The sequence below is a fragment of the Centruroides sculpturatus genome, unplaced genomic scaffold, assembly GCF_000671375.1.
Source record: "Centruroides sculpturatus isolate CEXI.00-Female unplaced genomic scaffold, Cexi_2.0 scaffold1328, whole genome shotgun sequence".
Taxonomy (NCBI): Eukaryota; Metazoa; Arthropoda; class Arachnida; order Scorpiones; family Buthidae; genus Centruroides; species Centruroides sculpturatus.
In genome coordinates, this window is record NW_019385516.1 from 65,159 (window position 1) to 78,053 (window position 12,895).

The following is a 12,895-nucleotide window of genomic DNA, read 5'->3' on the forward strand; positions in this document are numbered from 1 at the left end:
TATTGAATTTGGACTACTACTGACCAACGCTAACAGACTACCTATTGTTTAAAAGGCCCTCTGGTGGCGCAAGAAGACGGATTTTATAAAATAAAAAGCAGTTGAAACTGCATTTTTATGAATAAAAATTTGACAAACTATTTATCGTTTTATGACGAGTAAAATTTTTTCGTCGCGTTCGCGGCTTTTAAGTAATGCATAAACCTTCGAGGCGCGAGGCCCTTCGGACCGCGAGGCATAGGCGGTGGCCCACGTCGTCCATGCCTTACGCCGCCCTTGGTCATAGAAATGATGTAATTTGAATATAAATTATTTATAAATACGTATGTCAAGTTATATTTTTATTACTACGTAAAATATATTTAAGAGTTTACGACCACTGTACTGGGTGAGACGTTGTTGAAACAAAAAAGTTATGCATTTCATCAAGTACATAAACAGTGTTGTAATTCGCCAAGTGCAAATCAGGAAATTCGTAAAATTTTTGTTTATTTTGAACAATCCGGATAATCGAAAATCCGGATAATGGAGGTCCGGATAATGGAGGTTCTACTGTATAAGGAATGCAACATTTGACTAAATTCTGTTTCTGATACTGGATTGTTCTGAAAATTAATATAATTGTTATAAAAACAAATTTTATTAAATGAAGACTATTTCATATCGAAGTTATTGGACTGCAATTTGAAAAACTTCTAGACCTATAAATTTTCATTGTTGTCCACTGTTCTTTCTTAATCTCAAGAACAGAGCTAGATAAATGAAAGTTGATATCATAGACAGCTTAGGGACGGTAGTTCCATATTAATTATATGTGCACTTTTAGTTTGTGCCATAGGTCATGTTATTTCAATTCAAAAAATTTTCCCAGAACAGAGTTAGATAACCTGCACAATTGCTGACAGGAAAATTATGGCGTAAGGGGCAAGACACTACTAAAATTGAGAACATTGTGACAAAAAATTGTTCTTTAAATCTGCTTTCATATTTATGAATCAAATGCTACAAATGCAAATTATAAGTAGTTCAGATCATTTTTAAAACAAAAATTTTATCAGTTGCAATGAATTCTTTAAAAATTGTAAATTTTTATTTATCAATGTTGGAAGAATGTAAGCTAAATATAATCAAGTGATATTTGTCTGAAATCCCTGATTCTTTATGTAAGAATATTATATGCAACATGGGAAGAGCAGTCAAATTTTTGCCTGTTTTTCTATTACAGTGAAATAAAGAAAGACTTGACTAAGTTGCAGGCTTAAGATATTTAAGATAATTAAAATGATTTTATTTTTAAACGATTTAGAAGGTAAGATTAAACTGTAATTGATTGTTAAATTATTTATTTGAAATTTTTCCTGTAATGATGATGTGTTTTTATATAAAAATTTTTAAATTTCAGGTAGATGTAAATAACTAGAATATTGCAACTAGACAGTTTGTTGTTAAATAGTAGTGTTTATCATGTAGTTGCATACTATTTGATCAACAATAATTGAAATTCTGCTTGTGTTGTTTAATCAATAATAATACACTTGTGTTAAAATGAAATCCAGTTGAAACAGAAGCTATTAATTATGTTTTGTTTGTTGAAAGCTAAACACATTTGTGCTAAAAAGAAAAAAAAAACAAAATGTTTTGTTGCTGAATAAGAGACAGTAACCAGAAATCGTCAGGATATTGATAATTGAATTACTTGACATTGAAAGGTTAAAAAAGTCTAACAAGTTTATAAATATAATATAAAAGTTTAAAGCAATAAAATTTGCTACATTTTTCTGGATTCTGCTTATAATACAATTTGCAATATATTTTACAATAAATATAAACAAGATATGCTATTAAATTAACTGACCAAACTGTTTTGTGATTAAGAATGTTTTAGATAATATAAAAATTCTTTAGTTCTTGCAATGTATCTTGAATTGCAAATAAGAAAAAAATTAGATAACAAATGATGTCACATATAGAAATGTGCAAAAATATTGCTGTATGAATTAGTATTCAATATTATACTGTAAATGAAAACAATCTTGACTGATATTTCAAATCTTTTTTTACTTTTAATAGTTTTCAAATATTTTATATGAGAATAATTGAAGAGTGACAATTTTAATGTATTTAATCAATCAACTCATATATACTGAATGTGTATATATTGCTGAAATATTAATATATGAGAGAGACATTGCTAAATTTATATTTTGACACGACTTTATTTGATAATTTTTAATTTTAATATTGCAAATAGTATACTAGCAATTAGATTTTAATAAAAAATTTTCTTAACAGCATGATGGGTATGCCGCCACCTTCTCCACGAGGTCGAGGAAGTAGAATGCCACCACCTTTAATGAGAAGCTATGGTGAGTTCTGTTCCATTGTTAGATTTCTTCCCAGCATGTAAATTTTGGCTTGTATACACACAACTATTGTGTAATGAATTTTACTGATTCAGAAGGATCAGATAGTAATTTGCACTAATCATATTAGATATGATTGTTAATTGTTACCCAATAAGTCCTGATTGAGAATACTGTTATCCCCTGGCAGATTATGACTACGACTATGACTACTATGGCTATGGAGACTATCAGGGAGGTTATGCAGATCCCTACTATGAGGATTATTATGGTCACTATGATGACTACTATGACTATGACTATGCGCCAGCACCAAGGGCCCCTACCCGTGGAACACCAGAGAGGGTGGGTTGTATTTTGGCACTTTAGCTCTCAGTAGGTTTTGTACTTGAGATGATGAGGAGGAAAAAATTTTACATTCTCGTTCATCTCAAGTATTTTATCATATCCGAGCTTACAGTGTAACAAGCCAGGGAAACAGGTGTTAGTAATATAACTTGAATTAATACTTAAAAGCTCGGATATGATAAATAAGGTGTAAGAGTTGAGATTTAGTTCATAATTTTTATCGATTTTGTATTATGGGTTTCTCATTTGTCATCTTTTTTCTTTTGCAGGGCCGTGGGGGGCGTGGTGTCCGTGGTACGACAACCCGTGGTCCTTCCAGTGGACCTCTCCTTCCCCGTGGCAGGGCATCGGCCCCTCCTCCTCTTTCCCGAGGGCGCGGCACCCGCGGGGGCAGTCGTGGAGGGGGAGCCCCGGCTCCATCACCCAATCGCGGGGGTGGACGAAGGGGAAATCTGGCCGGTAAACGTAAATTTGATGGGGGCCACCAGAACCAAGGGGACTCTAAGCGTCGGTTTCAAACCAAGAGGGCTGCCACGGGTGGCTCCTGGGGTAGCCAACCGATCCCTCAGCAACCGCTGGACTCCTCCGGCTACAATAGCTACAGGGGTGGACATATAGGAGGCGAAGACCAGTGGTATCAGGATTCCTACGGCCAGCAGTGGGGTTGAATAGTTCTTCCACATCAATATCCTATTACTTGGGAGAAAGCCACTGCTGCTACTATCTTATTGACTGGGTCACAGTTGGTTCTACAATTTTCTGATAAATAGCCCACTTGTAATTGTATGTTCTTAAATTGTGTATTAATTCCTAGTACCTTGCTGGGAAAGGGTGTGAGTGGGCAGATAGCTTATAACCAATTTGATCAACAATCTTCTTCATCCAAACTTCCCAACCTTAGCTTGTCTGTTACCTTTAACAAGTAGCAGTCGGTCAGTACTGCATGTTTTGTGAGCAAATGTGACATTCCATGAACTGCTTGCATAAATTTTTACCAACGTATGTGTTTGTGTTTTACTCATGATGTGAAGTTCCAGGGCTGTTTACTGGAAAATACAGTGTATGAAGAGAAAACAAGACAGTGGTGGTTTACGTCTCCCTTATCTATAAGAAATAATGTAATTGACTGCTCTGTGCTGGAATAGAATGGAGTTTCTTTTTTGACGGATCATTTGAAGTAGAAGTAGGTTTATTGGCCTTCCATGGTGGGTTGAATCCCACGTGCACACATGTCAGCATGGAGTATATATACTGGGTGACGTTGCCACTGCCACATATTTGTGGTATGGGGGTTAGTTTAGCATTTGTCCCAGTCATTGTGTAGTTATTAGCATCTTCGTCAACACGGCAAACATTTATTGCACTCCCTGCTGAGTGGCAACTGGTTGGAACCTTCCAAGATTTTAATTTTTGATTCAGGACCGTTTTGGCTCTTACTTTTAAAATATCAAGGAAATAATTGGTCCCATTAATTTTGATTTCTATAAAGTAGCCAAATCCGGAGGAGAATTTGTAACAAAAAAATCAAGTTTTACACTGTTACTGTACTGAAAGTGTTCGATTCTTGGTTTACTCTTTCATTCTCAAGCAGCTGCCAGTCCAATTCTGTGTAAGATTTAGATATATTCATTATGTCATGTAATTTGCTTGATTGGGAAAAGGAGTGTGGCGTGTATTTTTGATTTGAAGTAATTATTGTGACACTATCTGGTTTGTATAACTTTGTCAAGTTTCTGTACACATTATGAGGCATTGGTAGGCTGCTTGTTCAAGTCCCCTGAGTGGTGGCACGACTCCAGTTCATAAGTAAGGTGTAACCTGCCAATACTATTATCTTAAATAAAAGTCGTGTTTTTAGCATTTTGTGTTTGTTTTGAAATTTTATGTAAAATAAGGTCCGTGTGTTTTTGCAAATGATTTTTGTATATTGATTTAATCACGATTTAAAAACTCCATCTAGGTAACAAAATTTACGAAAATCGAGTCATAATTTGTGCACTTTGAATGTCCAGATATTAATGTAATGGTTTAAGATTTGCAACTTGGTAACATTAGTTAGATTCCATACTAATCTAGAAAATTCGGTTTTTAAGAGAATAAATCTAAGCCATTTATTAATGATTAAGAATTGTATCTCAAAACAAGCAACTCTGATTTTCATTTGAGAAGAGTTCTGAGAGATCGTGTCTCTGTCAGTTCTATAATTGTAATTTTAATAGTTTAATAGATATAATCTCATAAATCAATTCCTTCCAAATTGTACACTTCGTAATGCAAAGTAGTGCGTGTTTGTAAATTTCCCTAGAATTGTAAAGACAGCCTAAATTATTGTTTTATCGAAGACCAGAAATAAAGTATCCATTAGCTAAAACTTTAGATTTTTTTTCTGATTACAAGTTACCATTGACTTAAAATTAAAAAAATGAAAGTAAGGCAAACAAGAAACCAGAAGGGAAACTTAAATTTTGATAAACACTAGTATCGGATCTGTATTTTAGCACATTGTCTAAAGATTCCGAAGCAATTTATTTGATGAGGGCGTGAGCCAAGACTTGTCATGAACAATATTAATTTAAATGACATACCTCTGATTTGTAACTTTGGAAATTGTAGGCAAGTTGCTGTTAGGATCGACAACCCTTAATAGGGAACAGCGTGATATAAACATCTTTAGCAGATTGAAGAAATTGAAGTAAAGTTTGATTAGCCCGCTTATTATTAACTAGCTCGAATTATATTAATTTTATTGTTGAGTGAAAAATACTAAACAAAATTGCATTTCATTGGATGAATACTGTACATCTACACTAGTTATAGGATCAATATTCTACAATTACGGGATTGAAACTAGAAATAGGATTCCAATATTTTGAAAGTAATAAATCGAGGTCAAGAACCTCGGGAATTTTTTGTGGGTAGTCTGATCCGGATATGTCGACCCACTACTCCCACCCGGCCATCGCATTGTGGTACCAGCTAAATTCTTTCCAACTTGTGCGCGCGCACAAGTTGGAAAGAATTTTTAAAAATTTTATTGGTCATCGCAGCATGTTTATCCACACGAACTTTGCGGTAAGTAACTGAAAACAATAACGGGGTAGCGCATTATTATTTTGTAAGATGCTTCGTTATAGTGTTATACGTGCAACTGTTCAATAAGCTGTAAGGAGTCTTCCGTTCTATGCTTGCGTTATAAAAATCAATGTTTGCGAAGATATTGAAAATTAAGTATGGAGGGATGTGCATACTGTATTATCCTCATTTACAGGTATACAGTACTAAAGTAACAAACAAATTACGTTAAATATACTGTAATTACATTGATGTGTGTTTTTAAATTCAAATTTAATTTATAACTAGCTATTGTGCAAACTACGATGTTCAACGTTAGCTTAAACTTGGTATAAACTTCAAGCATAATGGAAAATGTCAGTACTCGCTAATTTATGTCGTGGCCGATAAAAGCTAGTAGCCCATACAAAATATCTAAATTTAAACATTTAACGGTAAGTGAATACGAAAATGCAAAAGCGAATGGAGACGAAGAAATCGTATTTGATTACAAATAGAAAATAAAAGACTCTATTAAATCCCGACTAATTTGTCAAGTCGAACCACCAGCGCTTGCAATGCTAATAGATTATAGAGATGACTACAATTTCGTCCACTCCATTAATAACGGCAGGTCTAACTCCTGAGATTGGACGGCATGGGGAGATGACAGCTGATTCGTACTGCTCATAAATTATGGGAACCGTGGGCAGATTCAAGTTCGGACATCCAAGGTGGTAGGGAATCGTGGCGTACCGTCATCCGACCAACACCAATAAATAAAATTTAAATGTCTTGTATTAAAAAAAAAGTACGGTTTCATAAAATCCAGTTACCCGTTGACTTTTGCCTTGTAATCAAATACAGACTGCAAGACATTTTTATGATTCGTGAAGGTAGGATTAAATAAGCCTCATTTTCCACTAGGCTTAATGTCAATACTTTCGAGAAAGGCAGTTTGAACTATTCAACACCAAACCCGAGATAAAAATACGGCATGTCTTAAAGCCATAATAAATTTTTATCAGTTGTAAAGCCTACCTTTCATAATGTCAAGTAGCATCGCGCGAATGGGTGGATACAGTTGGTCCGGGATAGATTGCCCACGAACCAGTCTTGTGGTTTCTCTTCGAAATTGAATGTTCCTTAGTGCAGAGGTAAAGGTTACGTTGCCCGTAACTCATATAAAATTAAAAAATAATGGTGAACAGAAATGTTAGAATGTATTTTTTTTATTTTAAATACGTAATGTGAGTACTGTACATTTTTTAAAATCGTACTCGGCGAAGGCATACATGCTCTATCATTGAGCAGTTGGTATTTTCTCTCGCGCTAATTTTCAATATATTTTTTAAAACAACGCGATTATAATTTCTACTAGTTTTGTTCATTTTGAATTTGGTTTCTTCGTTTTAATTCCCGACGTTAAAAAATGAATAACAAAATTTATAAATTGTTGAATTCACAAAAAAGCCGAAAATATTATTTTAAAAATCCTCGTTTATAATAATGAAGAAATAATAATGTTTATGAACTTAAGAAAAAATAATATACTGTAAATATCTTAAATACAAAGTAAAAAGGTGGATATTAAGAAACCATTAAAAATATTTTAAATAATCTCTTCATAGTGACATTACGAAGGTGAACTTCAATCGGTATCAATTTTTTCACTTATTTAAAAGATTATTTTAGATTACTACGTTAAATATGCTGTAATTACATTGATATGTATTTTTCGATTCAAATTCAATTTATAACGGGCTATTGTGTAAACGCTAGCTTAAATTAAAGACCACCTGTTCGCGCAATGCTACTTGACATTATAAAAAGTAGGCTTTACAACTGATATAAATTTATTATGGTTTTAAGACATGTCGTATTTTTATTGATTATCTCGGGTTTGCTATTTTGCTGCTGATAAAATGTCGTGCCATATACACTCATTGCCATAAAAATTGGCAAGAAAGAATTTGTCGGAATCCAACGAAATTGTATAGTGTGAGTGTAATGGTGATATAAGTAAGTGATTATAAACTGAAAGCAAGGGGATCATTTATTGCAGGAAAAATTACAAATGAAAGGAGGTTCTAGTACCCTGTTCGGCCATCTCTAGCATGAATACACGACGTGATACAGGTGCCGTATGGTGTCCTGCGGCATCTCAGTCCACAGTTGCTGCGAGTGGTCCTCTAGTTTGGCCAAACGCTGTCCAACTTGGCATCCCGGGTGATCCTAGACATATTTAATCATTAACAAATCAGGACCGGGCAGGCCAGGAAAGTGTAGCAATGTGGTGGAGGCAGTCCTGTGACACTTGCTGTACGTGGTCCAGCATTGTCCTGTTGGAAAATGTCTGTTGGGAGTCCTGCCATGAGAGGCAACACGTGGCTGCAAGATGTTACTAACATACCGTGAGCTTCATAGATCCTTGGACCATTACTAGAGGTGACGGCTGTCGTATGTGATGTCCTCTGTGTGGACGGTGTACTGTTCCAAAGTGTAGGCAGGATTGAGGCATTCACCATGGAGCCTCCAGATAAACACGGCTGTCGTCAGTACTAAAACTGAATCTGGATTTGTCACTGTAGACAACTCGGTTCCATTCCATTATAGTCCAATGCCATCAGGAGTGGCACCACTCCAAACGGAGGCGACAGTGGGTGGCTATCAATGGCAGCACATGTAATAGCTGTTGCAATACCAAATGTTCCTCATCCAGACGCCTCGAAATGGTACAGACAGACACAGGAACCTTTAATGATGGCGGACAACGCTACGGTAGGCTGTGTGTGTGATTGTCGGGGGACCAGCGGTCCTATCAAATCAGTGGTGTGTCGAGGGCATCCGCCGTGTGTGCGAGCTCTCTCTCATCCACTGGTCCCAACACCTCCTCCACAGTATTTTCAGAACGGTCTAGGGAGCGGGCTATCCGACGAAATGACAATCTGGCTTCTCTCAACTCGATAATCCTCCCCTCTCAAACTCGGTAATCCTTCCCTCTCAAACTCGGTTAGTTGTTCATATGGTCTTCGATTAAGATGTAAAGGCATCTCTAGTAATACAGCGATCCTCTGCAACAGGTAAACTATGGACAAAATGCTTTTGCGCGGCTTTTTTTTTATAAACCAGGGAGACACACTTTAATGCTCTCTGCTGGCTTTACGCAATGCCAGCATTATCTGCATGTCAAGTTTGCAGCCATACGACAATTCCTTCTTTGTGCGCTAATTTTTATGGCAATGAGTGTAACTTCGAAATTATTGAGTGGAAATTCGAAATTATTGTAATTTTGAATTTGTGCTATCAGCGGTTACCGCTGATAGCACAAATTCAAAATTACAATAATTTCGAATATTTTAAATTTTTCAAATTTTTATCTAATTTTATCGCAACAAATAGTTTTCCAGACACATATTAACATAACGTTCAGTTCCATTAATTAAATTATTAACATTTTCTGTGTTATAGACGCCTAAATATGCATAAATACAGATAATTATTTTGGTTTAATGTATTTTCTATAGAGTGCTACGCCTAATTACCGTGAAAAGGCAGGATGACATAACTCAAAAACTAAACTTTTTAAGGGCGAGATCCCTTTAAGCGCGGGGCCCTGGGCAAGTGCCCCAATTGTCCGGCTATAACGGTGGTACTATCACTAGACACTTAGGCACTGAATCTGCCGTTCTCCAATTTTAATGTCTTCCTCTTCCTCTGGAATTCCATAATCATTTCTTCCAAGTATATGTTAAAAAAAAAGCGGTGATAGGTAACCCTGCCTAACACCATTGTCAATCTTTATTTCCTCACTGTATTAACCATCCACTTTAACTACTGTTCTCTGATATTTGTACAAGTTTAGTATTAATATCCTGTCCTTCCAATCTACTCCTTTCTTTCTCAAAATATCCATCAATCTTTCCCAGTCAGTCAATTTTGTCACATGCCTTCTTAAGATTTATAAAATAGACCAACCCCTTTTTCAATGTATTGTTCTCATATGGTTTTAAGCATTCCTATCGCTTCTCTAGTGCCTTTCCTTTCTGAATCCAAATTGTTCTAGGGTTCAGTTTTCCATAGAGGCGTTTCTCTAATGTTCTTAAAAGGATTTTTGAGGTAAGGGAGATCAGGCTGATTGTTCTATAATCTTCATATTTGGTTGTTTTATCATTTTTTGAAATGGGAATTAAAATATTGCTCAGAAAGTCCTCAAGCCACGTTGCAAAGCTTGGCAATTTTCTTAATTCCGTTTTCGCCCCTATTCTTAATGAATTCTATAGGGACGTTATCGATCGAGGAAATTTTAGTTTTCAAAAAGGAGGAGTGTTTCGTAAATTTTTGTTAAATCTATAAGAATTTTTAAAAGGACGTATCCCATACAATTTTAAGCTAGTTTTATTAAAACGCATTTATGGTTAACAAAATATTTTAATTGTTTTAGTGTGCGCATCCACTGAAAGCCATTAATAGCATTAATGGTTGAGTGCCATTATTAGCCATCAATAACATTAGCATTACTAAGAGGCTCTTCTTTCGTACTCGTCATCAATTTCGGCAGACACGCAACGAAGACAGAATGGTGAAAGACTAGATCTAGCGTATCGGACAATAAAACCAGTGAACACTGGGAGTTATCCGTAGATTCGCGCCTGACCAACGGGCTGGCCACGTGGGTTTTTCGTGTTTTTTTCACGTTAATAATACGCAAATAGGTCCAATTTCCCATAAGAGACTTCCCGGGAGACATTTCTTCTTTGGCAGATCGCCCACCTGTCGCATTGCCGTAATCGAATAAATAAATAAAACAAGATAACCATAAAAAATTTCATGGATCCAATCGGTATTCGAATCCTGGTCCGTAGTACCATAATACGATAGAGAGTAGACGAATGTTTTGTAATTTGGTCGTTGATTTTATTATGACCAACAGTGTAACAATGCTCCTCAGAACCTCGGGAATTTAGGGCCCTCGTAATAATTATTTTAAAAATTTATACAGTATTAATATATTAAATATTACATATTTCAATATTAAGTAAATACCATAAAATAAATTTTTCAATCTTGTTTCTTTATTGCTTGAAAAATTTACGATTTTCATTTTTATTACACTGATAAGGCTCAGAAAAAGTTTTTGCAGACGACCTCAAAATTATAGTTGTGCCATTGGAAAGCTCTTCCTAATATGCGGTAACTTTCGTTTTAAGATCTAGAGCAGAAAAATCTTTCAGTAAGTTGAAATGAATTAAGTTTATACGCGAAATAATATAAAACCACAAAGACCGAGAGGTCTTTCTATAGTGATACGAAAATGCAACAGCTCAAGCATTAAATCTAGATAAACCGAAAGTATGCAACGGAAGGTTGCGAGATACTTTTTTGAAAGCGTGAAACTGCATTGATGTTCAAAAAATATACGTTTAATTAGTAACAGAGATAGAATTATAGTGTTTATAATAAAACATTTGCTTGTCTGTGTAAAAAACTTTTATTTTTTTTTATTTTACTGCAGTCATAAAGTCAGTTTTATGTCTATTTTTTTCTTTTTTAGTAAGTCGATAATTTTCTGAGCTTTTGTTAAACGATGAGAAATGAATCTCGTGGAGTCATCGATTGTGATATGTCATTTAGAACAGTGTTTCTCCAGTTGGGGTCACAGATCATTTCAAGGAGCCACAGGCCAAAAGTCAATTTTCGGGGAGCCAGAGCAAACTGGGGGCAACTGTCAGAAAAAGTATTAAACACATATGAAAATGATTAAACTTCACTGAGTAAATTATTTGAGAATTGTATGTAAATAATTAAAATATTATGTTTAAATAAAATACATACGGATATTTTAAACCTAAAATGTTTTATTTGGTATCAAACAATATACAGTAGTACATACATTTGTTTCTTGTAAATGAAAACATGTCGAGTCTTGTACAGTACATATAATGTACGCAAAGCATGTCAAATCTTGTGCGTATACGCAAAGCAAGACGGTTCTCGTGCACAATATCAATAATACAGTGGGTGATCGGTTAACGAACAAATCGGATAACGAACACTTTCGCAAAAGATTTTTATGTTCGGACAACGAACACATGATCGGACAACGAACACATGATCGGATAACGAACAGCCCACAGAACAAACATAAGAAGAAGCGTAAAATAATGAATACCGATTGGACTTTCCTTGTCTTCGGGCAACAATTCGAAACTTTTCGGAGTATGGGAGACGTCGACATCTACGCTCAAGCCGGTATATACCGATCGGATGGTATTCCTCCGAACTTTGAAACTCTCCCTTGTAATTCCAGCCTTTTATTTTTCTGACAAAACAATTCTTTTATGTATTAGAGAGACTGTCGAGTAGGCACTCGTTAAGTTTTGCGTCGGTTTTTATTTTCGAAAGGTGAGAGTATAATACTAAAGATTAAAGAGTGAGCAGAAGATTTGTAATGTTGCTGGGCAGTGTGGCTTGAATAGGTCTACAGTATGCGGCAGTTCAATCTAATTTGAGAAAAATACTGTATAATCAAGAAGACTCAAGCAGCTAAAGGAGTAATAAAAATCATATCTGAGAAATAAGGAACATCGAAGAGCTCATAATGGAATCCGAAAGTTATCTGACGACTGAAGACCGCGAAGAATTCTTGAATGAAGAACACCAAGAAACTCGGCGAGATATGTTTTCTTCTGAAAAAGTGGATTAATGTCGATATCTGTTATTAAAGATCCTTTGAAGAAGTGGGAGGATGTCAGAACAACGGTTTTAGAATGGCATCCAAACCAGGCTGAGGCTTGGAGATTTCTACAATTGCAATGCTATTAATTACTTACAAAAAATCCTGATGAAGCGAGAAAAGCAATCGACATTAGACAGATTCTTTAACCCTTTCAAACGCAAAAAAAACATGACTAATAAAAATGCAAGACCGTGTACGTATGTATTTTTATTATTACATATAAATAAACGTAGTAAGAAAGTATATATTTTTTATTTTTTAGGGGTCTCCAGAACGAATTAATTAAATTCCCATTAAAACCTATGGTAAATCGATAATCGGTTAACGAACAATTCGGATAGCGAACAAAGTCTTGGAACGGATTATGTTCGTTAACCGATCACCCACTGTATTT

At 35.3% G+C, this 12,895-nt stretch overlaps 1 protein-coding gene across 1 annotated transcript in view; it reads left to right on the plus strand.

Moving 5' to 3' along the window:
* LOC111639719 (heterogeneous nuclear ribonucleoprotein Q-like) overlaps positions 1-4,574 on the plus strand; it is a 49,097-nt gene extending 44,523 nt beyond the window's left edge. The window contains exons 9-11 of the mRNA XM_023385657.1: positions 2,293-2,366; positions 2,554-2,708; positions 2,981-4,574. Of these exons, the coding sequence (XP_023241425.1) occupies positions 2,293-2,366; positions 2,554-2,708; positions 2,981-3,379 (628 nt within the window). The 3' untranslated portion in view covers positions 3,380-4,574. The remainder of the gene's footprint in view (positions 1-2,292; positions 2,367-2,553; positions 2,709-2,980) is intronic.
* Positions 4,575-12,895: the final 8,321 nt, after the last annotated feature.